The sequence below is a fragment of the Calidris pugnax genome, unplaced genomic scaffold, assembly GCF_001431845.1.
Source record: "Calidris pugnax isolate Ruff unplaced genomic scaffold, ASM143184v1 scaffold245, whole genome shotgun sequence".
Taxonomy (NCBI): Eukaryota; Metazoa; Chordata; class Aves; order Charadriiformes; family Scolopacidae; genus Calidris; species Calidris pugnax.
In genome coordinates, this window is record NW_015090982.1 from 1,231,161 (window position 1) to 1,257,680 (window position 26,520).

The 26,520-nt window shown below is 47.8% G+C and overlaps 2 protein-coding genes across 2 annotated transcripts; one reads left to right on the forward strand and one right to left on the reverse strand.

The window, feature by feature from the left end:
* Positions 1-1,143: 1,143 nt before the first annotated feature.
* On the forward strand, positions 1,144-22,542 carry UHRF1BP1 (UHRF1 binding protein 1). The gene is made up of 21 exons (XM_014953607.1): positions 1,144-1,175; positions 2,105-2,291; positions 3,812-3,850; positions 4,312-4,403; positions 4,608-4,797; positions 5,235-5,375; positions 5,970-6,140; positions 7,117-7,294; positions 8,309-8,395; positions 8,981-9,145; positions 9,649-9,791; positions 10,520-10,661; positions 11,169-11,362; positions 11,676-13,240; positions 13,472-13,668; positions 14,171-14,322; positions 14,436-14,583; positions 15,491-15,762; positions 16,685-16,793; positions 17,348-17,460; positions 18,802-22,542. Exons 1-21 carry the CDS (start codon positions 1,144-1,146, stop codon positions 18,925-18,927), a joined length of 4,443 nt encoding a protein of 1,480 aa, XP_014809093.1. The 3' UTR covers positions 18,928-22,542.
* A 278-nt stretch (positions 22,543-22,820) lies between these two features.
* Positions 22,821-26,138, reverse strand: TAF11 (TATA-box binding protein associated factor 11). The gene is made up of 5 exons (XM_014953608.1): positions 25,729-26,138; positions 25,101-25,188; positions 24,801-24,897; positions 23,261-23,392; positions 22,821-23,182 (listed from the first exon to the last, which is right to left on the reverse strand). The coding sequence occupies exons 1-4, from the start codon at positions 26,136-26,138 to the stop codon at positions 23,262-23,264; spliced, it is 726 nt and encodes a 241-aa protein (XP_014809094.1). The 3' UTR covers positions 22,821-23,182; position 23,261.
* Positions 26,139-26,520: the final 382 nt, after the last annotated feature.

The window sequence follows — 26,520 nt, forward strand, 5'->3', positions numbered from 1 at the left end:
TGCGGTTTGATCCTCGCTTTACGAGTGTGAGAAAGCCGCTCTGCGCCTCGGCCTCTCCCCACCTGAAAGCTGATCGCTGCCCACAGCAGCCCGGCATCTTAGCAGTGCCAAGCGCTCTTTATTACCTACCTGTTCAGGTTGTATTTGCTTTATTCTTAGTATCCAGTCCCAAGTGGACATGATTACAACAGCTTTCAACAGAGCTGGTTCTCTAATGCAAGACAAGGGTGCTCATGTGTTGCCTCTGGGGGTATTTGGTCTAATTTTCAGCAGTGCATGAGATTGAGTGCTCACAACAGGACTGCAAGCACAAATTTTACAGATAGTTGGCATATCCCTGCCTCTCCCCACCAGCGGAGCAGCTGCTGTAGCACACTCTGGAATATGTTATTTCTTTGTACAGATGCTGAGAAGCTGTGTTGGACTTGGCCGCCTTCCTGGGTGTGTTTAAACAGGAGGGTGTCCAGTTAAAGGGAGTAACAGGTTCAAAGTGAACGTGTCAGCCTGAGATGCTGGCAGGTGTGTTACAAACCCCGTCTTTAATCAGCTGTCAGTGCGTACCCTCGGCTCGGGGGAAGGAGGTGACAGCGTGACATGGAAATGTCTGACTCGGGCTTCTGTACCGGCAGAAGCCTCTAAAGCTGCAGGGATCAAGGTAAAAAGCAGTAGTAGGCACATTCACAGTGGTTTGTGTCACCCTCCTCTTACAGGAGTCGCTGTATCAGTAGCGTAGGGTTGACATCAGGGTCTCTTTGCCATCCGTCAGAATTTCTCCCAACAAAACATTTGCTTTGGGAAAGCACTTTTGCCCCAGGAAGCCCTGGGTTGACTGACCAGCAGCTGCTCTGGTGTCTCAGCCAGTTTTGTACCACACCTCGTGCTCCTACGGTTGCCACATCAGCTGCCACCCTGGCAGCGTGGCTCTGGTTCCTCCTCCCCTCCCCTCTTTTAGCAAAGACTTTGTTCAAGATGCCCTTTGTGCTTTCCCCAGAGGAGCAGCCCCACGCTGCTGGGCAGGAAAGGGGAGAGAGCGGCAGTGTGTGACTGTGAGCCTAATCCTGCTTACGCTGACAATAGGGTCTTTCTTTCTCTTCCGCTTTCTGGACCCCTGTACAGAATTAGAATTAGCATTAGCACGGAGGAATGTGTGGAATAAGCCCTGGGTTCGGTCGTGGGTAAGTTGTTTGGCAGGAAATCTTCAGCTTTGAATCCTGTGACTGCGGAGTGTCCTGCTGCAAGCTGCCTCACTCCCTCCATGGGGACCCTTTTGCACCTCAGGGTTGTTTGATGGAGACAGCCGTCCCGGTGGGGTGCTGCTGCCACACATACAGCCTCCGTGGTCTGGTGCCTTCTAAACTGGTTCTTTAGGGGCTGTAGTGATTTTAATGAAGTCAGAGATCTTCGGATTTGCCCCAGAGATTTGCTCTTGGGCAGTGCTGCTGAAATTTTCATCTGTTGCATTTAAATCTCAGACACATGAGGGCTCTAAAGATACGGGGTTGCATACAAGGGAGGTGGAAAGAGCAGAAGCACTTGGGAGGAGAAATTGCAACCAGGGAGAGCAGCAGCTGCTGGTCACCAAAAGGGGAGGAGAACTTTTGGGCTGGTCAGTGGGAGAGGAGTTAGATTGCACACTTGGACCCACTGACCAAAGAGCAGCCTGGACCATGAGCCCGGTGTTTAAAGAAACAGCCATGAAAGTGGATTATTAATGACCTTTTACTTTCCTGTGTCAAAAAATTCAAAAAGAATCTAGATCATTAAACCCTTCACCACTGAAATGGCACTTCGGGAGGGAGTGAAGTTGCTGACCTGCTTTGCTTTGGTTTTGTCCTTGGGCAATTTTTCTGGTTCCCAGGTTCCCAGTGCTTTAGAAGGAATTTTCAGTTTCTCAAACTTGAATTTGATTTAAACCAAAAAACAAACAAACAACAAAGTCCTTCAAATGTCAAAGTGTAAAGACATTTATTTTCTGGAGCAACCAGCGTGCCCTGGGTTTAAAAATGTCAGAAAAGATTTAACAAAACAGCACACAGATTTTTATACTTAAAATAGCTCTCTTAAAGGCTCCTCTAACTCCAGCTTTGCTGGGCATTGTTTTTAGAGTATCTCCTTTCCTGTCTCGTAGGTTTACAAAGAATCTCTCTCCAGACAAAATCAACCTGAGCACACTGAAAGGGCAGGGGCAGTTGACCAACTTGGAGCTGGATGAAGAGGTGCTGCAGAATGTGCTGGAGCTGCCCACCTGGCTCGCCATCACCCGGGTCTACTGTAACAAGGCATCCATCAGGGTGAGCAGAGGAGCCTGCGCTTGTGTCCCCAGAGGCAGATGAGGCCTTTCATTGGCAGCTTCCTTCAATTTAGGAATTTCTGATCATAGAATGATATGGGGTTGGAAGGGACCTCTGGAGATCCTCCAGTCCAACCCCCTGCCAGAGCAGGGCCACCCAGAGCAGGTCCCACAGGAACATGTCCAGGTGGGTTTGAATGTCTCCAGAGACAGAGACTCCACCACCTCTCTGGACAGCCTCTTCCAGGGCTCTGCCACCCTCAAAGTCAAGAAGTTCCTCCTCATGTTTAGGTGGAGCTTCTTATGTTCAAGTTTGTGCCTGTTGCCTCTTGTCCTGTCCCTGGGCACCACTGAAAAAAGACCGGCCCCATCCTCCTGACCCCCACCACTAGTTCTGGTCAGTGACCTTCTGGCACTGTTACTGGAAGAAATAGTGAACAATCCTTCCCTGTTCATCCCCTCCATGTCACTTGAGATTTTACAGGCATCTCTGTTTGGTCATTTTGATAGCAAGGGAGTTTTCTGTGTCTTCCTTCATCCATGTTGACTTATTTTAATGCTAAAGAAGTAACACAGACCTCCAACAGGAATAGGAAGCAGAGAGAAATGGGGTGCAGTTCTCTGAAAGCCTAATGCTGTGAGGTATTGTAAAAATAAATTGAACTTGAGGCTTAATTGTTGAAAACGCAATTCGTAAGAAATGTCTGAACAGTGCACGTGAAAAGCTGTGCTCTCTGCACTCAGCCTTTGTGCCCACAGTTATCCATTGACGTGCGTAATCACTGAAATTGTGCAAACGATTGCACTTTTGCACACTGAACTCCTCTTACAAATTCTTTCTCATTGTGCTTTTTTAAAGCAAAAGATTGATATTTTTTTTTCCAGTTGATATGAAAGGCCAGATTGTTTAATCTCAGTGGGTACTAACCATAGTTGCATTACATGAATGCAGAAATTTTTAGTATATCGAAGAGACTTGCTATAAAAGAAATACGGTTCTTCCCTGCCAAGTGACAATAAAAATGAGCCTGTCTTGCTCATCTGATCTGCTCTGTTTTTAGAGTTAGATCTGCTTAATTTAGTAACAAACATTTGTTCTCCCTCCTACGACAACCGCAGAAGAATTGTTGCTGTAAGAAAATAAAATGAATATTTTTGGCTTGTGCACGATCTTCAGAAGTGTTACCTGACTTCCAGTAACAGCAGCAATTAACTGTAAACTCTTTAAGGACAAGAATGTTCTCTATAAAGGACTATGAAGAATCAGAATTTGACCCGCAGAGTATCTTTGCTCGTGATGATATGTGAGATCCAAAAGCTAAGCTGGATTTATAGGTCTGGTGGTTGGAATGTCATTTCACTTGCCTGTGGGAGTCTGCTTGGCCTGGGTTTGGTGAGACATGATGTGTTGTCACCGTGGGCATTTCTCAGAGAAGAACTTTAGACTCAAATGGTTTCCTGTGATTTCTCAAACTTTCCGATGCAAAGATAACTCTTGTAACCTCAACTCTGTTGTTTCAGATCCAGTGGACAAAGCTGAAAACACACCCAATCTGCCTGGTAATGTTTCATCTTTCCTTCATTGCTTTTCTTCCTTTACTTGAGAGAAACTCTGCAAAGGGAAACTGTGAAATCATACACAGATTTTCATTTTGACCTAAATCCTCAAGGCCCTTAGCACACAGGGGAAGGGGAGTTCTGAGAATAGTCCTGTTTGGGGACGGGTGACCTCCCGTGAGACCCACATTTCACTACAGGATGGAGCTGTGCTGAACTCCCAGTGAAGCCCAGGGCAGCCTTGTGCCTGGGTTTTGTTGTTTGTTTTCCCCTCACGTCTGGGGACTCAGATTACCCAACGATCCTGGCACTGGCGCTGTGAGAGCTTTAACACATGAGACTCTTGGAGAGGCGTGAGACACCAGAGCTTGTTTATTCCTGCCCTGGAGCCTCAAAGCTAGGGCTGGTGGGCTGAGCTTGAGTCTGGGGCTTGTATTTATCGCTCCCATGTTGTGTCTTCACAGTACCTGGATAAGGTGGAGGTGGAGATGCGAACATGTGAAGAGCCTCGGCCACCCAACGGACAGTCTCCCATTGCTCTTGCTGCAGGTCAAAGGTCAGACCCTGAGCCCTGTGGTTTCTTTCTGATGTGCTACTGGGGTGTGGGTGGCCCTTGTTCTTGGTGGTTATCCTGTCTGCACTCAGGTTTAGGTGGCTCTAATATTGTTTATAAACCTTGGGGTCTCTCCATGTGTATCCTTACCTCTCCCAGGCCTTTAATTGTAGCAGGAGATGACTTTGAGAGATCTTCTCTTTGCAGTGAATATGGCTTTGCTGAGAAGGTCGTGGAGGGGATGTTTATTGTTGTCAACTCCATCACCATCAAGATTCACTCCAAGGCCTTTCATGCTTCTTTCGAGCTATGGCAGCTCCAAGGCTACAGCGTCAACCCAAACTGGCAACAGAGCGACTTGCGGCTCACCCGCATCACTGACCCACAGAGGGGAGAGGTGAGGAGGCATCTCATGTTGCCCATCATGACGTGCACACTCGTGCTACCCTGGTCCTGGGGGGTAATCAGGCTGTTGTCTGAATTCTTGTACAGTGACTGCAGGGAGCTTTGCTGAGCTTGTCTACTGTTTGCTGGAACAGAGTGGCTGAGAGCTGACTTGTGTTTGGGGCTTTCTCTGAGCATTTCTAATCTGAGAGAATGGAACTGGAAAAGCTCTGAATGCCCTTGGGATTTGTCTGGTTTTAAACTCAGTGTGATAGAGGGGGTTGGATGTTACCTGGGACATGGTTTTAGTTTTGTACTGGAAACACAGAAGAAAAGTGCATTGAATCACTTCCTGTGGCCTTGTTTTATTCCATGCCCTCTGACTGTTTCTTTTAATCCTTGAAGTTCTTGAAAATCTCATCATTTTCCCAATTTTCTCCTTCTGGGTAGGTTTTGACATTCAAAGAGCTCACTTGGCAGACACTTCGGATAGAAGCGGATGCCACTGACAATGGCGATCAGGATCCTATCACTACTCCTCTGAGACTCATTACCAACCAGGGGAGGATCCAGATCTCTCTCAAGAGAAGGGTGAGAGTTTCCTCCATACTTTGCAGGATATGTTCTCCCTGCCTGGTGCAGTGATGATGCATATTTCCTCCCACATTCCTCAGCAACCGTTCTTTTCCTTCACAAATGTTGAGCCCAAGCTGCTCTATCACTCTGTGTTTTCTGTTGGAGACAGCTGTGTTCTTCCCAAATGTCAAAGCAGTTTGTTTCCCAGGGGAGGATAACGTGTGGAGTAAGTTTTTTAAATCCATTCAAACATCCCAAGGAGAAGCTGTCATCTCCTGACTGGGAGATGAAAGCCTGGTAGCCTTATTTTTAGCTGTCAATAGATATGTGATGATTAAAAAAAAAAAACAAAAACAAAAACATCTGGGAGGTTTTGGTTTTTTTTTTTTTTTTTAAAACCAGTGAGCTATTTGCCTCCTTAAGAGGAGGAAGCATTGACTACTTTCCTTCTCAGAGGAGGTACAGTGGACATCCACCAGACAGGTTAACCTCTCTTAGATGAGTTTCAGAGCAGCATCTCTTATTTCTGCTACAGCTTCCGTAGCAGAAGAACGTGTGTATACGGCAGCTGCAATTCTTAAAGTCCATGACTCCTCCTTGCTATTTCAGACCAAAGATTGCAATGTGGTGGCATCTAAGCTGATGTTTCTCCTTGATGACCTGCTCTGGGTGCTGACAGACTCTCAGCTGAAAGCAATGATGAAATACGCAGAGTCTCTGAGTGAAGCCATGGAGAAGTCTGCCCAGCAGAGGAAGAGCTTGGCACCGGAGTCTGTACAGGTGAGGGAGTCATGAGGTGACCAAAGGGGTTGGATTCGTTGCCAGTGAGCATCAGAGAATGTTCATATGTAGTCATGAGCTAGAATCAGTCTGTTGGGGGGAAAAAGCGGGGTTAAGTTGCATGGCTTTCCAGGTTTGCCTGGCACATGGAAAGTTGCAGAGGGTCCCATGAGGATTTGATTTGGTAATGAGCAATAAATATGTTCTAGAAATAATCTTTTCTGCCTCTGAATGACAATCTGCATAGGCCTGGGGGAAGGGACTCTGGTATAATAAATTATGACATAAAACCATAATGAGCTGTGATGCTCAAGGGAAAACATTGACATTCAATTTCACTGTTGTTGTTTGGGTTTCTTTTTTTTCTTTCTAGTACTCTGGAGAGAGCTCTTGATTTTTGCAATTGTTCTTTGGTTTGCATATAGTCTAGCAGTGTTCGAGAACCTTAGAACAGCTGCTTCTGCCAGTGACCTTGAACTTCCCTTACTGCTTTTTGTTTTCAAAATGCTTCGCCGCGTAATTGTTTGACGAATGTCACAGAGTAAATACATAGGGAAGAGGGCAAAAGAGACAAGGATGTTTGTTTTCAGAGATGAGGATGAGGGAAGAGGAATATCACTGCTGGTGGTGGAAGTTCTGGGGAAGGACGGCTACGCACATAGTGCAGTGAGATTACATAGGAGGGGATCAAGAATACTTAGCCCTTTTTGTCCAAGACTCTTAAAGCATATTTCAAAAGAAATGAATGGTAGCTTGATGTAGAGGAGGCAGAACCACAGAGAAAGAGTTTTGCTCATGAGACTGTAGGAGAGGATCCAGATTTCTGGACTCCCAATTCAATTTCTATAGATTGATGCTTTGCAGTCTGGAAGATTGCACGAGCTGTTTTTAATTGCATTATAACCTCTATCTCTTTTCTATTTCTTTAGGTTTTTTCTTTCTATTAGTTCTTACTGAGCTTGTCTCTCTCTAATAGATCACACCACCTGCTCCAAGTACCCAGCAGTCCTGGTCTCAGCCATTTGGAGCCAGCCTGAATGCAAGCAGTATCAGTCAATACTTTGATAAGCACGACATGAAAGAGTCGTCGTACCACCTCCTCATCTCACGCTTGGACCTGCATATCTGTGATGACAGCCACACTCGAGAGTCAGGTAACTGAGAGCAGCATCAGGAGGTTCCTGCAGGAGGAAAACATCAATCCAGTCATTTATTTTTGGTCTTGAAGAAGGATTTTCCTCTTGAAAACTAGCATCTTTCATGTTCCTGTTCCCCAGTGAGGCAATAGGCAGTTGTTCAGGCTGATGGAGAGATGGGTTCTGTACGTCTGAACTAGGTATTGGAAAATCTTTCTTGGCTCCATGGGACAAACACAGGAAGTCCAACAGTGGGCATGGCTGCTGATGACCTAGTTGACATGACAGAGGATATGCTCTAGGCACAGTCTGGTATTGAGCAATGGGAATGAAGTGCCATCGTTCCACTTGGTGAGAAAATGTTTGTTTTGACAGCGTTCAGGACATTTGCCACCTTTGACAGACCATTCCCTGCCTTCCATGTTCTGTTCGAGCAAGGCTTTGCCAACTGGTGTCCGTTTTACTCCTGGCTGCCCCCTGCTGAGAGAGAATTCCAAGTACCTTTTTCTCTTTGCCATAAAAGGTACCTCTCTCTCTGCACAGCCATCTCTGATCCAAATTGTAATGTTTGTTTTCACGCATCTTCCCTTTAAGAAAAATAAAAATAAAATCTCCTACCCACCTCCATCACTACTGCAGGTGTTCTTGAGTTAGTCTGTGTATTGCTACCTCCTGAGCTGCTGTTATCAACATCCGAGTTCAGTTTTGTTGTGTTTATTTCATTGGCTGTAACAGAAGGGTTGGAAGCACAAGTGCTGGCTTTTGTAGTGGGCCCAGGAAGCGTTGGGATCTTGCATTTTGGTATTTGAGATTCTAGGTCTGGGTGTCACGATATAGACTGGTGGCCTGTTACATTCAGTTGTCCTTTTCCTTGCCTAAGACAAGATTTTCATACAGCTTTCTAAAAGATGGTACCCTAATACTGGCCACGATGACAATCAATCAGTGACTGCAATCAAAGCCTTGTTGTTCCAAGTTCTTCTGGATCAGGACTGGGATTGCAGACCTGATCGTGGTTTCTGTTTTTCACAGGCACTTTGAAGCACGGGATGCTGGGAGGTGCCATACAGCTCACCTTCAGGAGGATGGCTTTTGACTATTATCCTTTCCACAGGGCAGGTACGGGAATGTGTGGCCTTCCAGCTTGAGGAGGGGGTAAAAAAGAATTTGAAGAACAGTGGTGCTATATGGCTTCAGGCAGGACTGGAAGAAGGGCTACAGAAATGACAGGGGACTTAAATCCTTGCAGGCAGGGTTAATCTAACTTACCTGTCGGTGGGTGACTGACAAGTTGCTGGCAAAGCAGAGTTCAGAGAGAGGAATAAGTTGCTGTCTGTTGTAAGGACATAAACTTGAAACTTTGGATTCATTTTCAGTTGCTTAAGCTCTGAATCTGATTCTTACATATGCCTAATCAATTTGGAAGGTTTATCAGATGTATCCCAGGAGAAAATCTGTTTGCAGTTAACTGAAGAATCAAGGAAAAGTGACCTTGGCTTTCTTCCCAACACCTGAATTTGGAACACTTGCTGGTGTATGAAAGCCTGCACTTGTTTCACATATTATCTACATATTGTGTATTCCAGATGTGATATCAATAAAGAGGAATGTTGTACACATTTGCATATATTAAGGGGCATGGGAGGAGGGTTACGTGTATCCAGGAAGCTCATTTTTAATGCCAGGATGCTTGCTTTCCTGCAGGAGATGCCTGCAAGCATTGGGTGCGGTACAGTGAAGCGATGGAAACACGGGGACAGTGGGCAAAGAAGTTGGTCAGTGAATTTCAAAGCAAGATGGAGAAGCTTTATGAAGAAACAGACCCTGCATTTGCCAGGACTCCACTTTCCCCCTTCAAAAGGAAACCAGGTAATGGTATTTGATAAAATTCCTAGTAAAGCAGGAAATGGTAACAATTTTGTTCCATCCAGCAATATCTCTAGTTACCTCTCCCCGCTTTAGCAGGCTGATTTGTTGGTGCAGAAATCCATAGCACACTAAAAATCATAACTATAATGGCAAAGGAGAGTGGCTATCATACTGGAATAACACTGCAGCAAGAACGAACAGACTGCAGTCATCACTTTCCTAGCTTATTTATTGAGTTTGTCTGCAATGAGTATATAAGGAGTAAATCAAATACTTAAAGTGTGGCTGAAGATTGTGTTCTCTTGCTACAGAGCACACTCATCTTTCAGTGTTCTTCCTTCAAAAGTCCTAAGATTTTTTTCCTGCCGAACTGTGCCCATCTGTTTCTAATTTTGGGGCTGTTAATTCTGCTCTGTAAGCACATACGTGTTGGTATTGATGGTGAAGTTCACTGCAAAGGAGATGAGTAAAACCCTGCTGTTTCTGCTGTTCCATCCTCACAGACGCTTCGTTGAGTCCTCAGAAGAGTCCCTTAGAGAAGGGCCGTGTACCTCCCACCAGTTTGCCGCGGCTCCGGCACCCTCCCTGGAACCGGCTTCGCTCCAGCTGTGTGGTAGTTCGAGTGGATGACTTGGATGTTCACCAGGTGGGGATTTGAGCAGTGTGTGGAGGTGTTCACGTCATTTTAAAAAAAAAGAAATTTAATCTGATATGATTCAAATAAATCACACAAATCCTATGTCATCCAAGACAATCAAAACTCCATCCAGAGAACCCAAATGCTGTTGTTATTATGTTGCATGTAAAACTCTTAAACCAAGTATGAACTGATAATGTTCGTGTTCAGGGAAAATTGCATGCTTAACCACAGAACTTCTGCATCTAAACTTGAATCAAGCATTAGGCAAAAACATTTCAGGCCTTTGAGAAGTTAGTGAAAATACAGATTTTTGACAGAGGAGTAATAAGTCTTCCCTGGTGCTCTCTGACCCAGGACAGAAAGCATCCCTGGGCTGCATCAGGCCTGTAACCGTTGCAAGAGCAAAACCAGTGCCAGAAACTGTAAGAAACTTGCCAACATGCTGTTAATATTGAAGAAAGCTGTAGCAGATTTCAGTTCTGTTTATTCACGTCACCTAATTCTGATTGTCATGGCTCTTACTAGCACTGACAGGAGACATAAAGAACTAAACTCCCTCAAAGGAGAGGAGTTGGCAGTATTAGCAGGTAGGAAAAGGATTTATTTTTACTTGAAAGCAGGGTATGTTTGATGTGTAAATGAGATGGATTGAATACAGGAGACTGCAGGGTTACTAGGACACTTTGTTTTGCTGAATTTGAGTTCTGCACAACTGCTTACCGTTGTGTTTTCAGGTTTCTACAGCTGGTCAACAAAGTAAGAAGCCTTCCACCTTGCTTTCATGTAGTAGAAAATTCTTCAAACTTCCTGAGCAGGTCTCTGCAATCCATATTGAGTTCACAGAGTATTACTTCCCAGACAATCAGGACTTTCCAGGTAATACACCAAGGTTAGCACCTTCTTTCATAAGTTTCTTAAAGAATCAGTCAACTCTTAATTTTTTTAGGTGTGTTAACCCTGTCACATATTCTCTGGGTGTCCATTTTTATTTAGCTTTCTGATGTTTGCCTTTCTAATATTTTTGTTGCCTGTGGGAAAGTGAGAGAGAGTTTGTCTGGTGAAGGCAGAAAACTTGGTGCTTGCCAAATAAGTTATCCAGGAATGTATGGAAGGAGCTGCTGTGTCTGCCCAGCTCTTGGGGTTCTGCCGCATGGGTTAGCACTGGAGTAGGACTGTAGGGTGCTCTGAGTGCTCTGCAGATGGCTTGATGTGAGATATTTCTTTTCTCTGGTGTACCACAGCTTCTCCCTTTTATTGAGAGATCTGTCTTCCAGTAGGTATTGAAGCCCTCTGCGTTGGTTGTCTGAGTGCACCAAGAGCAGCAGACCACCTGAAGTGCCTTTTCTGCTATTATTAATGTGTCTCAATTCTGTTTCATCCTAGTTCCGTGCCCAAACCTGTATGTACAGCTGAATGGCCTGATGCTTACCCTGGATACAGCGAGTGTGCTCTGGATAAACCTCTTCTGTCTGGATCTTTATCGCAGCTTGGAGCAGTTCAAAGCCATCTATAAGCTGGAGGACTCAGGCAAGCATGATGAGCACGTTGATGTTCGACTGGATGGCTTCCGGCTGAAGGTACCGTTCATTCCCTTCCTTTCCCAGCCTTCAGTGTTCTCTCCCTCCCTGTCGTGGGAGGAACATGAGACCAGGACAAAGCTGGAGTCCAGAATGAGAAAACAAGCGCTCTGCCTTTCTTCTGTCTCTCACTTGTGTTAGTTTTGTTTTGGTCTTATGGGCAGTAAAAGAGGTGCTTGAGGTCTAGTCCAGAACAGGCAGGCAAGTTAGTATCTATGAAAAGTTTCAAGGAGAAATTGATGGTTCAGGTAGCCAAAAGTTGGTTTCTGGCCTTCTCACTGCTGTATGTATAATGTCTTTCTCCTCCATGCAGCTTAACATCCCCGTGGAGAAGAAAGTCACTGACCATCAAGATCGTCCACAGACGCTCTGCATTTGCACATCAGAGATGACAGCCACCAACACCCGCCACGCTCCGTTCTGCACCTGCCAGGACCTCCAGAGCCTCTTCCGTAAATTTGCCAGTTCAGAATTCTTCCACTCCAGCTACACTAAGTTCCCAAGGTCTCAGGACAATTTCAGTCTCCTCCACACCCTTTTCTTGCGCCATGCCTATAAGGTAGATGATAAGCCTCAGAAGCATCCAGGCTTTCCCCAGCTGCTACATAAAACCTCTGCCTCTGAAGATCTGTGGTCAATGAATTTCACTGAGCTTTCCCTGGACTTTGAGGGGGCTGAAAGCTCCAAGGGCAGAGCCCTTAGCTTTATTGACCCTTTTCCCCTTTCCATTTGGGCCTGCCTTCCCAAGAGATGGGGGCAAGCTCAGATATCTAAACGACAGGCATTGGCTGCCTCAGAGTTGAAAATCAAGCCTTCTGCCAGCTTTAGCAATCACTCCAAGAATGAGAACCTTTCCAGAGAACATGGGGTTTGTCAAAGATCGAAGACAGACCAGGATCTGAAGAACATCTCCAAGGTCCCAGAGACAATGGATGTCCTGGGAGAATCTGACTGTGAAGTTGATGATGGAGTAGATGAGAAGGAGCTGGAAGCCTCTGCAGATATCCATGTGCTTGTGTCCTCATCTGTTCATGTCAAAGTTCGTCTCAACCACTACCAATACTTGGTGCTGCTCAGGATGAAAGAAGTTCTGCAAACACTACAGGAGCAGTTGGCCCAAGACACCCAGGAGGTGACTGGGTCTCCTTTAGATTCTCTGTCAGCTTGTGTAGGGGTTGTGTTCCATAGTGCTGAAGTGGCCCTACTCATGAACCCTGCTCCAGGGGTCTTGGAGCCCAGATCCCTTGACTCGGACACAACGAGCCTGATCGAGTCCGAGCTCTCGCCTTCAGACAGCAAGGAGGGACTGGTGGCTGAAGAGAAGGAGCTGAAATCAGAGAGCAGTTCGGAGAAGGGGGTGGGCAGTACCTCAGAGGTCCCAGAGGGCAGTGGCATTGAAACTACAGGTACCAGTGTAACCAGTGCACCACTGGAGAGACTCCCAAGATCCGCAAGCGATGGAGCTCTGAGTACAGCTCCACATAGTAAGAGCATAGAGGAGAAAGGTTTGATAGAGGAAGCACATGAAGCTGAGGAAGCACATGAAGCTGTGGAAGCCCTGGTTGCAGAAAGACCAGCGGAGACCAGCAGCCATCCTCAGAGCCCTCCCGCTCTCCCTGCTAGCCCGACCTCAGACAAACAGCCCTTGGAGAGGGGAAACATCACTCTCAATGGCCAGGCAGAACTCATCCCTTTGAAGAACATAGAGGTGGAATTGTCTAGTGCACTGCATATCACAAAGGATGCCACCAAGGAAGCTCTGCATGTGACTATGGACCTCACCAAAGAAGCCATGTCTATAACAAAAGACGCTCTGAGCCTGAGCCGGGAGAAGATGACCTCCACCATGCAGAAGATGCTCTCTCTCCCCCCAGCCAAGTGAGTGGGCCATTCTCCTATGTTTCATGATAAGCTGCTGGGGCGGGGGGAAATACAGGCCAACTGCTTGCTTTCTTTCTATATCATTTGGATTAGAGAGAAGTTAGATCTTCATCTCTTGGGGATGGTCTAAGTACACTGAAGTCTGACTTGCAAGTGTTCAGAGTCCAGCCCACCATCTGTATAGTCTGGAGGCTGAGCTGTTTGCCTTTCTCACTTATTTTTTTGTAGGGATTCCATGCCCAAAGCAGAAGAGGGAGCAGTGACTCCAGGTGGGGGTGGCAGCGGCCGCATGCGTTTCTTCTCCATGAAGAGGACATTGTCCCAGCACTCCTTCGACACCACGTCTGTGGACGGGAGCGGCCCCGAGGACGGGCTGTCTGTGGACAGCGACGGCAGCGACGGCTTCGTGATGCTCACAGACTCTGGTAACAAGAGCCTGGCTGTACCCTCTCTCCTGCTCTTATTTCACATCAGTAAAGTCTTCTGCTCTGGGCAGCCTAGTCATGCAGTGTTCGTATGGAAATCACTTGTGCCACTCCTTTTTGAGGGTCTTGAGTTGTTTCACCCATAATGGCTCTTTCTGCTTTTATAGGTGCCTTTTCTTTGAGATGAGGAGTGTAAATGAGTGGGGAGGGTGACCCCTGCACATAACATACTAGAGCAAGGACTGTGAATGTGTGCAGGTGGGTGGATGGCATATAACATTTAGGATAACATAAGCATAGGCTTTAGTAAAGGCTGGTTGGAAATAAGATCTGCTGAGCATTTCAGCAGACATCTTTCACTTCAGCTCTATGTTGCTTAAATTCATCTGAGCTCCCCAGAGGATGGCATAGGCTGATAAACCATGAGATACTGAGTTCAGGACTTCTTAAAACCAGAAAAAGAAACAGAATTGAGGAGTTGTTGTTGTTACTTCCATTTCAGAACCCAGCCTGGACCCTCTTCCCTCAGGGCATCTTCCTCAGGTCCACAATGACACAGGCAGTAGAGGAAGCCTGATGGCAGAGGACGAGGGTGGAGCATCTCCTGAAATAAACAGCTCCACTTCACAGAGTGAAGACCCCAGCCTTCAGCTGGTCAGAGTTCTGTTCCTTTTCACTCTAATGTTGTCTCTAAGCCAATCTGGAAGCAAACCCTGCGGTGGTGGTTGGGTTTTTTTAATAAATGAGCTTGTCGTTTGCTGTTTTAGGTGTCTGTCCTGGTGTTGAAGATGAATGAGGTGAACTGTGGAATAGAGGCACGAGGCGATGATTTGTCTGTTGCTTTACAAGTAATGAACGTGGTTCCAGAGCAACTGAACAACGTTGGGATGTGGCAGTATTTGCGTGGTTATCTGGGTAAGGCTCTTGGAGTCTGCTGCTTTTGGAGCTTCACTTCTATAAATGGCTTTTATACTGGCCACCATCAGGGAATATTCCATTTTAACTGGTACTGAAGTGTTAATGTATAGTGTACTTAGGATCGAATACGACTTGCGTGTGAAGGATCGTGAATGCTAAGAATCTTCCTGTCAGGGGTTCAGATCTGGTATTTGAAAGGTATTTCTGAAGTGCTTACCTAGTCAAACTCTATGGTGCCTAGTAATCACTGACTGGGATTTTTTTAAATTACTGCTGGGATGCACAAAATGAGTTAAAAGAGTGAATAAAGCTTCCTAGGGAAACCCTGAAGTTATTCGTGCCCCGAGAGTAATGCTTCTGGGCTAGGATACTTCCCTAGGGCTAAATTCGAATTGAAAAAAACCAAACAAACCCCAACCCAACCCAACCAACCAAACGGAGAAGACCCCACCCGACCCAGTCCCAAGGAAACGAAACCCAAAGTGAAAAAAAGCCCAGTTCCGGGTGTTGGTCCCTCCCTGCCGGTGCTGCCCGTGGCCACCAGGGGGCGAACTGGGACTAAAGCTGAGGGGCCTTGAGGCGGTGGGAGCGCTGGTCTCTCTGGAGAGCCGAGCCGTGAGCTTGGTGAGCTGGTGTGCCTGAAACTATCGCTGGTTGTAATGGTGTGAGGGGGGGATGCATCTGGGGCCTTAAATGATCCAGTTCTGGTGGTAGTTCCAGTGATGTGGACTCTTAGTCGTTTGAAATTTGGATTCATCCCATGCGAAGGATGATTTTGGGCTGCTGTCGTCGTGACCTTGACTCTATTCTGCATCTGAATAGTAAATGGCTTTTCAAGAGACCTATTTTGAGTTTATATGTTATTACTGATGCCATCCTCTGCACTGAGATCTTTCTTCTCTAGCTCTAGGAGATCCAGATGTCGAGAAGCCTTCAGTCCCTGAAGTTAGTAAGACCCAGCCAGAAGTGTGTTTGCGTCTTGAAGTGGGCCCTGGCGCTGCCGTGCGTTCACCCCTCGCTGTTCAGAACGGCTTCCTGCATATGCTGGTCCACAGTTACACAGCTGAGCTCTTCATGTCCTTCCTTACCAACCTTGGCCCCTTTCTTGAGGATGAAATAATCCCAGAGGTGATCCCCATGGAGATAGAAGTTGTGGATGCCAAAATCACGTTGAAGGTGAGTGTGTGGGGAACCAGAGATTCCCCCCAGGACGGCAGCTCGGGCAGAGCTCACTTGCAAGAGTCTGCTTGGGAAAGGATGCTGTGGGGTTTCTATGGGCCTCTGTAGAGGCTCTTTTTTCCTGATAATGTTTTATTTTGCTTCTAAAACCGCCTTAGGGGTGAACAAGTAACACAGTGGAATTGTTGAGTGGAGAAATGGGAGCCTGACATTCAGACTCTCTCCCCAGCTTCATCGATGACCAATTTTGCAAACTCAAGGGAAAGAATTAAATACCTCTCCCTCCAAGTGCTTGCATGAAATGGGAAATATTTGAGCTTTTCTGTAGGCTTTTAGAGAATTACAGATGAAAAACATTATTTAGGAGCGGGGCACTGAGAGAAGTTAACGATTAAACCTTTTTGGAAGCAATGCTTTGGCTCCATTGACAAGCAGGAACCAGTGTCGCTGCTTGAAAATCTCCAGACTAAGGGCTATTGGCTTTTTTTTGGCTAAGGAATATTGGCTTAGGGGTTTGAATTGGGAATTTGTAGGATGAACTGCTTGAAAATCTCCAGACTAAGGGCCATTGGCTTTTTTTGGCTAAGGAATATTGGCCTAGGGGTTTGAATTGGGAATTTGTAGGATGAGAGCTGTGAGAGCAGCCCTCAGGGTCGTAGGCCTCTCCTCAGTCTTTACTATGGGTATGACAAAATGTGGTTCTGATCTGTGGAATTGCTTTCTGCACAGATTCCCACTCCCATGCAACCTTGTAGATAAAGCCAGGCTTTTCCTTATGGTGGGTGAGCTCTGGCAGAGCTGCCAGTCGGTAACGCTGCTCCTGTGAAGGCTGGAGGCAAGGGGAACCCTTTGTAGAGTTGCCAGAGCTGTCACAGCAGTTGATCTCTTCTCTTCTCTGCCTTTTTTTTTTTTTTCCCAGGATGACAGCCCCCGGGTATACCCCACCTCCCCTGGCCCTGTTCCTATCACCTTGGCAGTAGATCACGTCATTGTGAAGCGCAGAGATGATGGAGTGTTCTATGTAACAGGTCAGCAGCATTGGGAAACTGATTTTATTCTCCCTTGGCACTCCCCAGGCTGTGCTGGAGGCAGAATGCTCTGCTGTGCCTGGTGCTGGAGGAGGCTGGAACTGAGATGTGATGGTTCCTGCTGGGGAGGATGGGCTCTGGTGTGTGAGCAGCCCCTGCTTCTGACCCAGTTCCTCTGCCTGCTCTGCTGTGTTCATCTCTGGATGCCTGCATTCCTGCCTCCCTAGTTCTTGCTGCTTTTGTTGTTTTGTTTGGACAGCAAATTTGATACCTGAGGCAGAACAGATTAATACCTAAAACAATGAACTGGCAGCCTGAATTCATGCCCGATGTCTCTTTGAGCTCACACAGTCAGGACAGATTTACTGCTTCTTCCCTTGCCTGAGTTTCTCCATTTTAAAATGAGAATGACATTGTTTTTTTTTTCCCCCCTTGTTTAAAAGGAGGGGAAAACCAAACCAAAAAAAAGAAAAGCAAGCTAAAGTTACTCGTTTTGTCCTGAGAACCCTGTTGTGTAAATGTCTACACCTGGATGTTTCTACACCTCTTTCCAGCTCCACAAGGGGAGGGCCCACCAAAACAGGAAAAACCTGTGTCAGTTCTGCAGGAGCAGAAGGCCCCAGCGGAGGGTGTCTCGGCCCCGGCAGCGGGAACACGTGGACTGCAGGTGAGTCACTGCTGCTGCTGCTGTCTGGACAGTGAGAGCTGGCAGCAGCCTGGAAAATTAAGTCTTTTGTCTGTGTGTTTGCAGTTACAGGTAGGTGTGGTGTGTTGCAGATAGCGAGTGCACAGAAAAGCTGCCTGTACCTCCTTTCACAGGCATTCTAAGAAGCAAGGATACCTTGCCCAGCATAAACTCTTGTTCCCTTTCAGAAATCTGTTTGTTTTTTTTTTTAATTGGCTCCATCTTCTCACTGTGTCCAGCTCCTTGTTAGACAAACAGGATTCAGGAGGGTCCCACAAAGAAAGAGATGTTTTGCCAGAGTAGAGTAAGTCTTACAGCCAGGGAGTTTCATGTCACCTGAAGTTTCTGCTGTTCAGTTTGAACTTCCTCTCCATTTTGATCCACACATCGGAATGCCCGATAACTGGTTTATTTTTAAACATGCAGTGTTCTCTACTTCTTGTTTAATGCCAGATCTACTCAGTTGATCACTTTCTATGGCAAAATACATATTAAGGGAGCAATGTGGCTGACTAGACACAGAACTGGCCTGGGACTCTGGATTCTTTTCATTAGTTGGTGACATGTCACTTTGTTTCTCACCTGTCTCTCTTCCATTTAGCACAGAGACTTCCTACTCTTCCTGTTCATGGCATCTTGTGAAACAGGGCCCTGACCAGAACTGGAGCACATAAGTGTCACAGTAGCTTAGCTTCAGTTTGTTTTCTGATGTTGTTAAACTTATTAGGAACAAATGCAAGGCTAAATTCGTGAGTAAAAATCTGAGAGCCGAAGGAAAAACTCCTGTGCCATGAAACCACAGTGAGATTTCACTGACAACATCTGAGGACAGAATTAACTTTGTTCATGGAGATAGAGGAATGCCAGGCATCTGCTTGCTCCAGCTATCACCTTAATTTTAATAAATCTTTAGAGGCGTGTCAGGACCCCTTATAAAAGAAGAATGCAGAGCCAATATATTTTTTTTCCTGCTTTTTTATATAGTTATTTTCAGCCAGAATCAGCTAGCTGCTGTGCAGGACAAAACCTTGCCCACCACAAGTCATTTTCCTGTGCTTAGAAAGGTGAAGAGACGTTTTGGAAGAAAACAGTCATTAGAAAGCAGTCACTGGCAGCCTGAGCTGACTGATGGCAGGTGGGGAAGTCACCAGGCACCAGTTGGCAAGTGTTTCTGTGACTTGAACTGGGTCACGTTGTCAGTGAGCTGTGTGTGGGTGTGTCACATGCTGTAATTCAGCTCAAAAGCTCCTGCTTTGGTTTTTCTCTTTCAGCAGATCGGAGTAGTAACTCCTGGGTTGGTTGTTCTCGGTTTGTCTCTTGTAGTTAAAGGAAGTGCCAGAGTTGCAAAGGGAGCTTCAGACCATGAAAATAGCCCTTGCGGAAGCCAACATGGACAAGGCTCGCCTCCTGCAGGAAATTAGGAAATACAATCCCCTCTTCCAGCTTTGACAGAAGGCGCGGGCTGCAGGTGCTCAGGAGGAGTGACCACCACCAGCACTACGGCGGCTTGTTCCATGGTATCGCTGCTCCACGGGCCACCCTCCTGGAGACCGATCGCCTCGGAGAATGGGAACCAACGGTGATGGCAAAAATGAACTTAAAAGAGGGAGAAAGGAAGGAAGGAAGGCCTGGCTGAGCGTGAGGGAAGGAACAAGGAGGAGTTACCTGTTTGCAGTCACTTTTCTCTGCCCTGGCAGTACGGTGCTGCCCCTGTCACTGAACCAGGGCACTGGTCAGCCTGCGAACAAAAAGTCAGATGTTGGGAGGATGCTCCATGTCTCTTCACCCATGACAGTGGGCTTTCAGCCTTCAGCTTTCGTGGCAACACCTAGAGATAGTTTCTGCCTTCCTCGTTGTGTTCTTGCCCTATCACACACGTCAACACAGCGAGGAGCGTAGTTGCTTCACCACATCAAGGAGTGACAGAGTGGGTATGGCAGAAAACGTTGCTCAGAGCTCTGATGTGAAAGCCTGTGTCAGGGCGTGTATGGGAGATGCAGAAGGGATTTCCCTCTGTGGAGGAAGGGACTACAGCTCAGTATTCACTCAAAAGCAGCGTCAGATTAGTAAAGAAATTCCTTCAGCTTCTTTTTTCACCAGTGATTTGTTGTGTCAAGACAGAATCGGTAGTAAATTAGCCTGGTTCATTCTCACTTAATCCCACAATCTTTGGCTTTATTGATGTAGAAACACAAAGGAATTAATTTATTTTATTACAAAGCACTGGTTAAGCTTTCTTTAATTTTACTGTCGAAGAACAGGGATGAAGGAAGTCAATTAAGTCATCGAATGAGGTGACCTGTGTGTTTTCTTTGGGATGCTCACTGTCCTGACACCATTGTATCCCAGAGTTTCACAGCTGAGAGAGCAGTTCTGGCTGCACAAGGGAATCGCTGTCTGTGTTCCTGCACACTCGTGTATTTTTATTAGCACTGAGCTCTCACCTGGTCTTAAATGTCTTTTAATGGGGATATTGGTGTGTGGATCAGAGGCTTTCACTACGGACTGCTCGTTATGGGCTGGAGATGAGGAGCAGCAGTTGGGTTGAGCGAGGTTTGTATTCCTGCCTCTTCTGGAGCTGCTTCCCTGAAGAGGAAGAAGTGTCTCTGGTTGGTGATTGACTTAACTTATAAAGAAATAGCCTCTAGAAGTGTGGAGGGGAAGAAAGAAGGGAGAAGCTGTTGCAGAGAACTTGCTCTCTGGATACAGAGGGTTGTGACTTCCAGCCCCCTCCCGTTACACACAGCGTCTTTACTGTGTGCTGAGTTTGCTGGAGTTTGTCTTATTTCAAACTTTGATTTGGATTTTTCCAGATGCCTTTTGTGTTCATGTAAATGTACCATTTCTGATGCACAGGCTTTTTAGTGCATGTGAGACAGGTAGCAGTGGCCACACACTATGTGCTAGGGAAAGTGACAGATTATACGATTCTCCTTTATTAATTGGATAATAATTTGTCTATAGTGGTTAGGTCACCCTTATTGTGTGTTTTGGCTGAACACACTCCCTAAAACTTGAATGGATTTTTCTGTTTTTTAATATGTAAGCATTACTCCACTGAAATTAGTGTAGCTAAAGTAATACAAGAGATTAATCATGTTCACTCTGCAAGGAGCGGCCTCGGATTTCCAAGCCACGATGAGCTGAGGCCTGGAAACTGCACAAAAGCAAGGAGTTAGGTTTGGTTTTTCTGCTGTGCTTTTGGATACTCATCCCTTTGCCCAGCTCTGGAGCTGTTGAAGGCTTCCCTTAGCGGGCACTCCTGAGATCATCTGAGCTTTTCTTTAGTGCCAGGGGAAATGGGGACGTATTCGCGGTGCTGGGCTGGATGCAGAGACTCTGCTGTCTGTGGTTTGCGCAGAGCCAAGAGCAAATTCCTTGTGGTTGGTAGCTTTCACTTTGAAAAACAGAGGGTATGTCAGAGAGGGACGGTGATTAAAACAACTGTCACTCTTCAGATCATCATCTTAATTCCGTGTGTGACTCCATTAGACTGAAGGGAGCTCCAAATAACGTTTGTTGGAATGAGTCCAGGGTTGAGCAGACAGCGTGGGGCAGGCAGTGCTGCCCCAGTCCAGTATTTCTGCCAAGATCTGACTGACCAGTGCCTACAGCCAGACGTGACAGGGGCAGCCAGAGCCTGACCTTCCTTCTGGAAGCAGGGTGCCACGAGGGAAACCAAACGGAGGGGTGCTCCTTTGGCAGCACCACGGGAGCTGAGCTGTGGGAGGCTTCACCTCAGTTCCCCGGGTCAGCTCAGATGTTGGGGTGCTGTGGCTCAGCACCCACTTACCTGGGCTGGCTTTGATGTTGGGGTGCTGTGGCTTCTGCCTGTTGTTTTCCCCCCGCCATGGGAGAGGCTCCCTCCTCCTCCTCGTTCCTGTCCAACAGCCGGGCTCCTTCCTCTGGAGCACGTTCTGTGACCCAGCCTCTGCCGGGAGATCCCTGGTGCTGCCTGTGATGGAAGATGTTACCGGGGCAGCCCGTCAGGCCTCTTCTCGAGAGGAAAATGCACTTTAACTTTTTAAGCGTCAGCGGGCATTTCCTTCACCAATGCTGCCTCCTGCACAGAGTAACCCCGAGGTAACAGCAGGGGTTCTGCAATGGGATTATCTTCCGTAGTGACCCAGAGTTTTGCTGTGAGCAGTTCTTGTAGCAGCAGAGAAAGGAGGTGATGAAGCATCTGTGTATCTAGAGCTGCTGTGAAACAAATCCTCTGCCAAGAGCTCACTGTAAGTACCATTAACAACTGCACAAAGCCCCCACAAATTCCAACTTTTAGTCAAACCTTCCCGCTTCTGCGCTTGCTCCCTCTTCTGGTGTTGAAGCAAGAAATAGAAGAATGCTTGCCTTAGGTGGAATGCAATGGTATTCTTACTTTTTTAATTCACTAATTGCTTGAAAATGGGAGGTTTCTTTCTTCTCTCTCATGTTTTCATGATTTTTTTTTTTGTTTGACTAGGTGTCCAGCTTCAGAAATGAGTAGGGTGTGAAGGGTTTTCTTGGAGGTGGTGCCTGTTTGCCGTGTCCCTCAGCTCCTGCCCGCTCCCTCCCACGAGGGCAGAGGCAGCAGAGCTGGGACCAGGCCGTTTACAGCAAATTTCTTGCTCCAGCAACTCACGTTAAATGGTTTTGCTTAAAAGTGAAAGGATTTCCATTGTTTTGTTTCCAAATACCAGTAAAAAGTACTGTAAAACAAAATCCATCTCCTCTCTACGAGGTGTATGTGTGGGAGGGCAAAAACTCCGCTGTCTCCACTAACGATGATTAGCAAAGTTTACTTTGTAGAGCCTTTTATTTAAGGACTCTGTGTTATAACGAGAGCCAACTTCAGTCCTTTGTGTAACTCCAACGCAGTTACCCCGGGAAGAGCACGTGGCCTCAGCATCTCTTACATTTCAGGCGTGCTCTGGGGGCCTCCTGTACCCCCAGGTGGGTGATGTGCAAGTCTCAACTTGAATTTGAGTTTTGGGCAGTATTGGAACTTGGTTGCAGTATATTTCCACTCATGCATTTATTGGTTCTATGAACCATGAAAAGAAATTAAACTTGTTAACCTCCTTACTGGTTCTTCGGTGTTTTTCTTTTCCCCCCTTTCCCTCCCTCTTCATCCATCCTGTTTTCTAGACAGCTCCCTGACCAGGCTGGGGGAGGAACAGCCCAGTGATGGCTGGAGAACAGCAGCTCCCAGCCTTCCCCCCTGTGCCCATGGGACACCACACGCCCGGGGCAAAGCGAAGCTTCAGGAACATGTTGGGGTTGGTTGAGACAGATCATCACACTGCACTCCCCCTCCTGTGACTCACACGGACACCATTACACAATTAGCATTTCCCAGCAAGACTAAGAACACAATAACAAATTTAATGTACAAAAAAAAAAAAGAGACTTCTGTCCATAGACACCCCCCGTCTGCGCCAGCAGAAAGAATCACCTGGGGGCTGAATACACTGGAGACTTTCCATGTTCCTGGCCCTGCTGTGATGGAGCAGAGCCCAAAGCTCCAGGTCAGGGATTTGGCTCCTGCCCGTTTCTGTCAGTGCTCGGGGGACGAGCCAGGCTCCAGCGGTGACAGGAGCCCTCCCTGCTCTCTGCAGTCTGTGCACAGCTCCTGAAGCAGCTCCAGCCCCGTAGCTCTGCTGTAACTCACGAGGCTCACAGCCAGAAGCGTGTTCTAACTCTTCTCTTGCTGCTCTTGGGCCCCCTCAGTTGCTGTAACTCACAAGGCTCACAGCCAGAAGTGTGTTCTAACTTCTCTCTTCTCTTGCTGCTCTTGGGCCCCCTCAGTGGAAGATGATCTTCTTGTATTTGGAGTTGGGGATCTGGCCTCGGGACTTGAGCCTCCTGACGGCCTCTCGCATGTGCTTGGGCTGCAGGGGGGGCAGCTCCCCCCACTTCTCACACACATCCAGAGCTAAACAACAAAACCAAAGAGTTCACCTGAGCAGGACAGTTGAGCTTAGCGACCCTCCTGCTCTTTGAGCTTTAACTTTAAACAAAGAGTTCATGTGAGCAGGACAGCTGAGCTTAGCCACCCTCCTGCTCTTTGAGCTTTAACTTTAAAGGCAACAGTGAATATTTTTGCTCAGCATTTACAGCTTATGTTTTGTTAATACACAGGAATGAACCTGCTTTCTGTGTTTCTTTTCATCTGAAAGAAAGTCAGTCCCAGGGGCATCAATCACTAATTGATAGGAGGAAGAGTAATGGTTTTAAATTGAGAGAGGGGAGAGGGAGCTGAGATGTGGGGAAGAACTTGTTTGGTGTGAGGGGGGTGAGAGCCTGGCCCGTGTTGCCCAGAGAAGCTGTGGCTGCCCCATCCCTGGAGGGGTTCAAGGGCAGGTTGGAGGGGGCTTGGAGCAACCTGGGCTGGTGGGAGGTGTCCCTGCCCAGGGCAGGGGGTGGAATGAGATGGTCTTCAAGGTCCCTTCCAACCCAACCCATTCTGTGATTCTATCCACACCTCTTGCCAAGGACACAAAGCAATTAACGTCAGCCCTGAAGCTGCTTATCCAAAGGACCTCAGGCACACGGCAGAGAAAGCAGCACTAAAGCTGCATCACCCCCAGGAAGAGCCATCCCAGCACGTAAAGGCCCCGTTTTGTGGCACAAGTCTTTACAAACTGCATCAAGGCCAGCACCAGCTCCTCCTCCAGCCCTGGTGGAGCAGGGACACGGCTGGGTCACGCTCCCTCCCGCTTGTCCCAAGGAGATCTCAGCTCATCCCCTAAAGGAAGAATCTTAGGGGTTAAGAGGCTTAAATAACTCATTTCCCTCTGGGCTGAATTTGTCTGTGGCAGTATTAAGAGAAGATCTTTACTCTCCCGTTGCAGCCTGCCCACAGGCCGACTTACAGAGCAAGAACTTCTCAGTGATCCTCCTTAGAGAGGATAAACCAGGAGGTCAGTGGTCACCAGGCTCTGCTGACTCAGGGGCAGCGATACTGATGGGATCAGAGGGGACCTGGGGCAGCTCCACACCTCCCCCCCCTTGGCTTCCATGGCCAAGGGCCCCTCAGGACAGTGGGGCTGGGAACTCACTCAGCCTTCTCTTCTCCAGGCTAAAGAGTCCCAGCTCTCTCAGCCTTCCCTCAGCAGGGAGATGCTCCAATCCCTCCATCATCTTTGTTGCCCTTTGCTGGACTCTCTCCAGCAGTTCCCTGTCCCTCTTGAACTGGGAAGGCCAGAACTGGACGCAGTATCCCAGTTGTGGCCTCACCAGTGCAGAGCAGAGGGGCAGACCAACCTTGTTCCATGTCCTGTAAGCAATGAATTTACCCCATATTCTTAACTTTTTGCTCAACGATAACGTTTGTCACTCACCTTCCTCCACCACCTCCCCAACGAAGACCTTGGAAATGCCAGACATGGCGATGACCACGTTCTGGGAGACAGAGGTGCCAGTGATGGACTGGATCAGCTGGACATGCGGAGAAAGAACAGGTTAACTCCTGTTTAGCGGTTCGAGCCCATCAAATACCAACCAAGTGCTACTCAAATGAGCATGAACCGAGCTTTAGAATTAGGTCCTGCAGCTTTGGGCACACGCTGGCTGCTGCCAAGATTTTAGCCTACCCTCCTTCAGACCCTACACCCGCTGGTGAAACGCTACCCAAGTCGTACCCTTTTAATAGCAGCTTTGGGGAACGCAGAGCGGCGATACATCTCGTAACGGTTCAGCTGTTCCTCAGAAAAGGAAGAGACCAGTATTCTGAAGAGGAGAGAATGGATCATTTACAGCAAAAATAAAAACCTGCAGCTCTTCAGGCTGCTGTGACAGTCCCGCAAAGCCCCTCTACCACCCCACCACTACGGTACAGATCAGAGCTGGAAGGGAAAGGGGAATGTTCCAAATGCAAAATGGCTGCGCCCACTGGATCTGGGATGGAACCAGGGGTATCATCCCCTGATTAAACAATGACCATCTCCAGCACCAAGCCCTGACACAGTTCGAGCTCCCCCAAGCACCGGTCTCCCCAGACGCCGCCGCCCCGGGCACTCACTGCATCTTCTGGATCTCGTCCTCGTCCACTTTCTGCTTCGCCCCACCACCGCGGTACAGCACAGAGCTTGAAGGGAAAGGGGAATGTTCTTAATGCAAAATGGCTGCGCCCACTGGGGAGGGATCTGGGATGGAACCAGGGGCATCATCCCCTGATTAAACAATGACCATCTCCAGCACCAAGCCCTGACACAGTTCGAGCTCCCCCAAGCACCAGCCTCCCCAGACGCCGCCGCCCCGGGCACTCACTGCATCTTCTGGATCTCGTCCTCGTCCACTTTCTGCTTCTTCTCCTTCCTCTCCTTCAGCTCCAGCTTCACCTTCTTGGCGGCGGATGGCTGCAGGCTGGGGTCCTCCCCGTCCGCCGCCTCCCCCTCCGCGCTCCTCACCTGGCCGGGAGCGCAGCGTTCGGTACGGCCGCCCCCGGCCCGGCCCGGCCCGAGGAGCAGGTGCCGGGCGGGGCTGATGCCGTTAATATTATGCTCAAATGAACCATCTGCCCACGTCTGGATTATTTGGATGCTCGTGGCCGGTGTCAGAGCGCGGGTCGCTGCTTCCCGCCGTGTCGCTGCCGCCGTGGGCGTGCGATGGGAAACGCCGCCTCCCCCCCAGGGCTTCCCCGCAGGAAAACAGCAGCGAAATGACCCGTGAATATTCATCTTCCTCATCAATCCCTCATAAATCCGCCGAGGGAAAGTCCCGGCAAACATATTCCTTCTTTATATACACCCTCCTTTTACCTTCTTTATATACACCCTCTTTTATGTGTGTCCTCTTTTGTATACCCTCTCATTTATGTACGTTCCTCCTTTGTACGCATCCACCCCTACTCACCTACACACCCCCGGAGCTCAATTCTATGCTTTTTTTACACCCATCTATCTTTCACTCTCGGCTCCTCCAGCACGTTAAAAACCTGGGAGATGGGATTTCACCCCAAACCCGCTCCTCTCGCCCCGCAGCACGTGCTGGAATCCCGCTTTTGTATTACTCGCGCGTGCAACGACTTAAAATTAACTAAAAAAAGCCCCCAAATGAGGA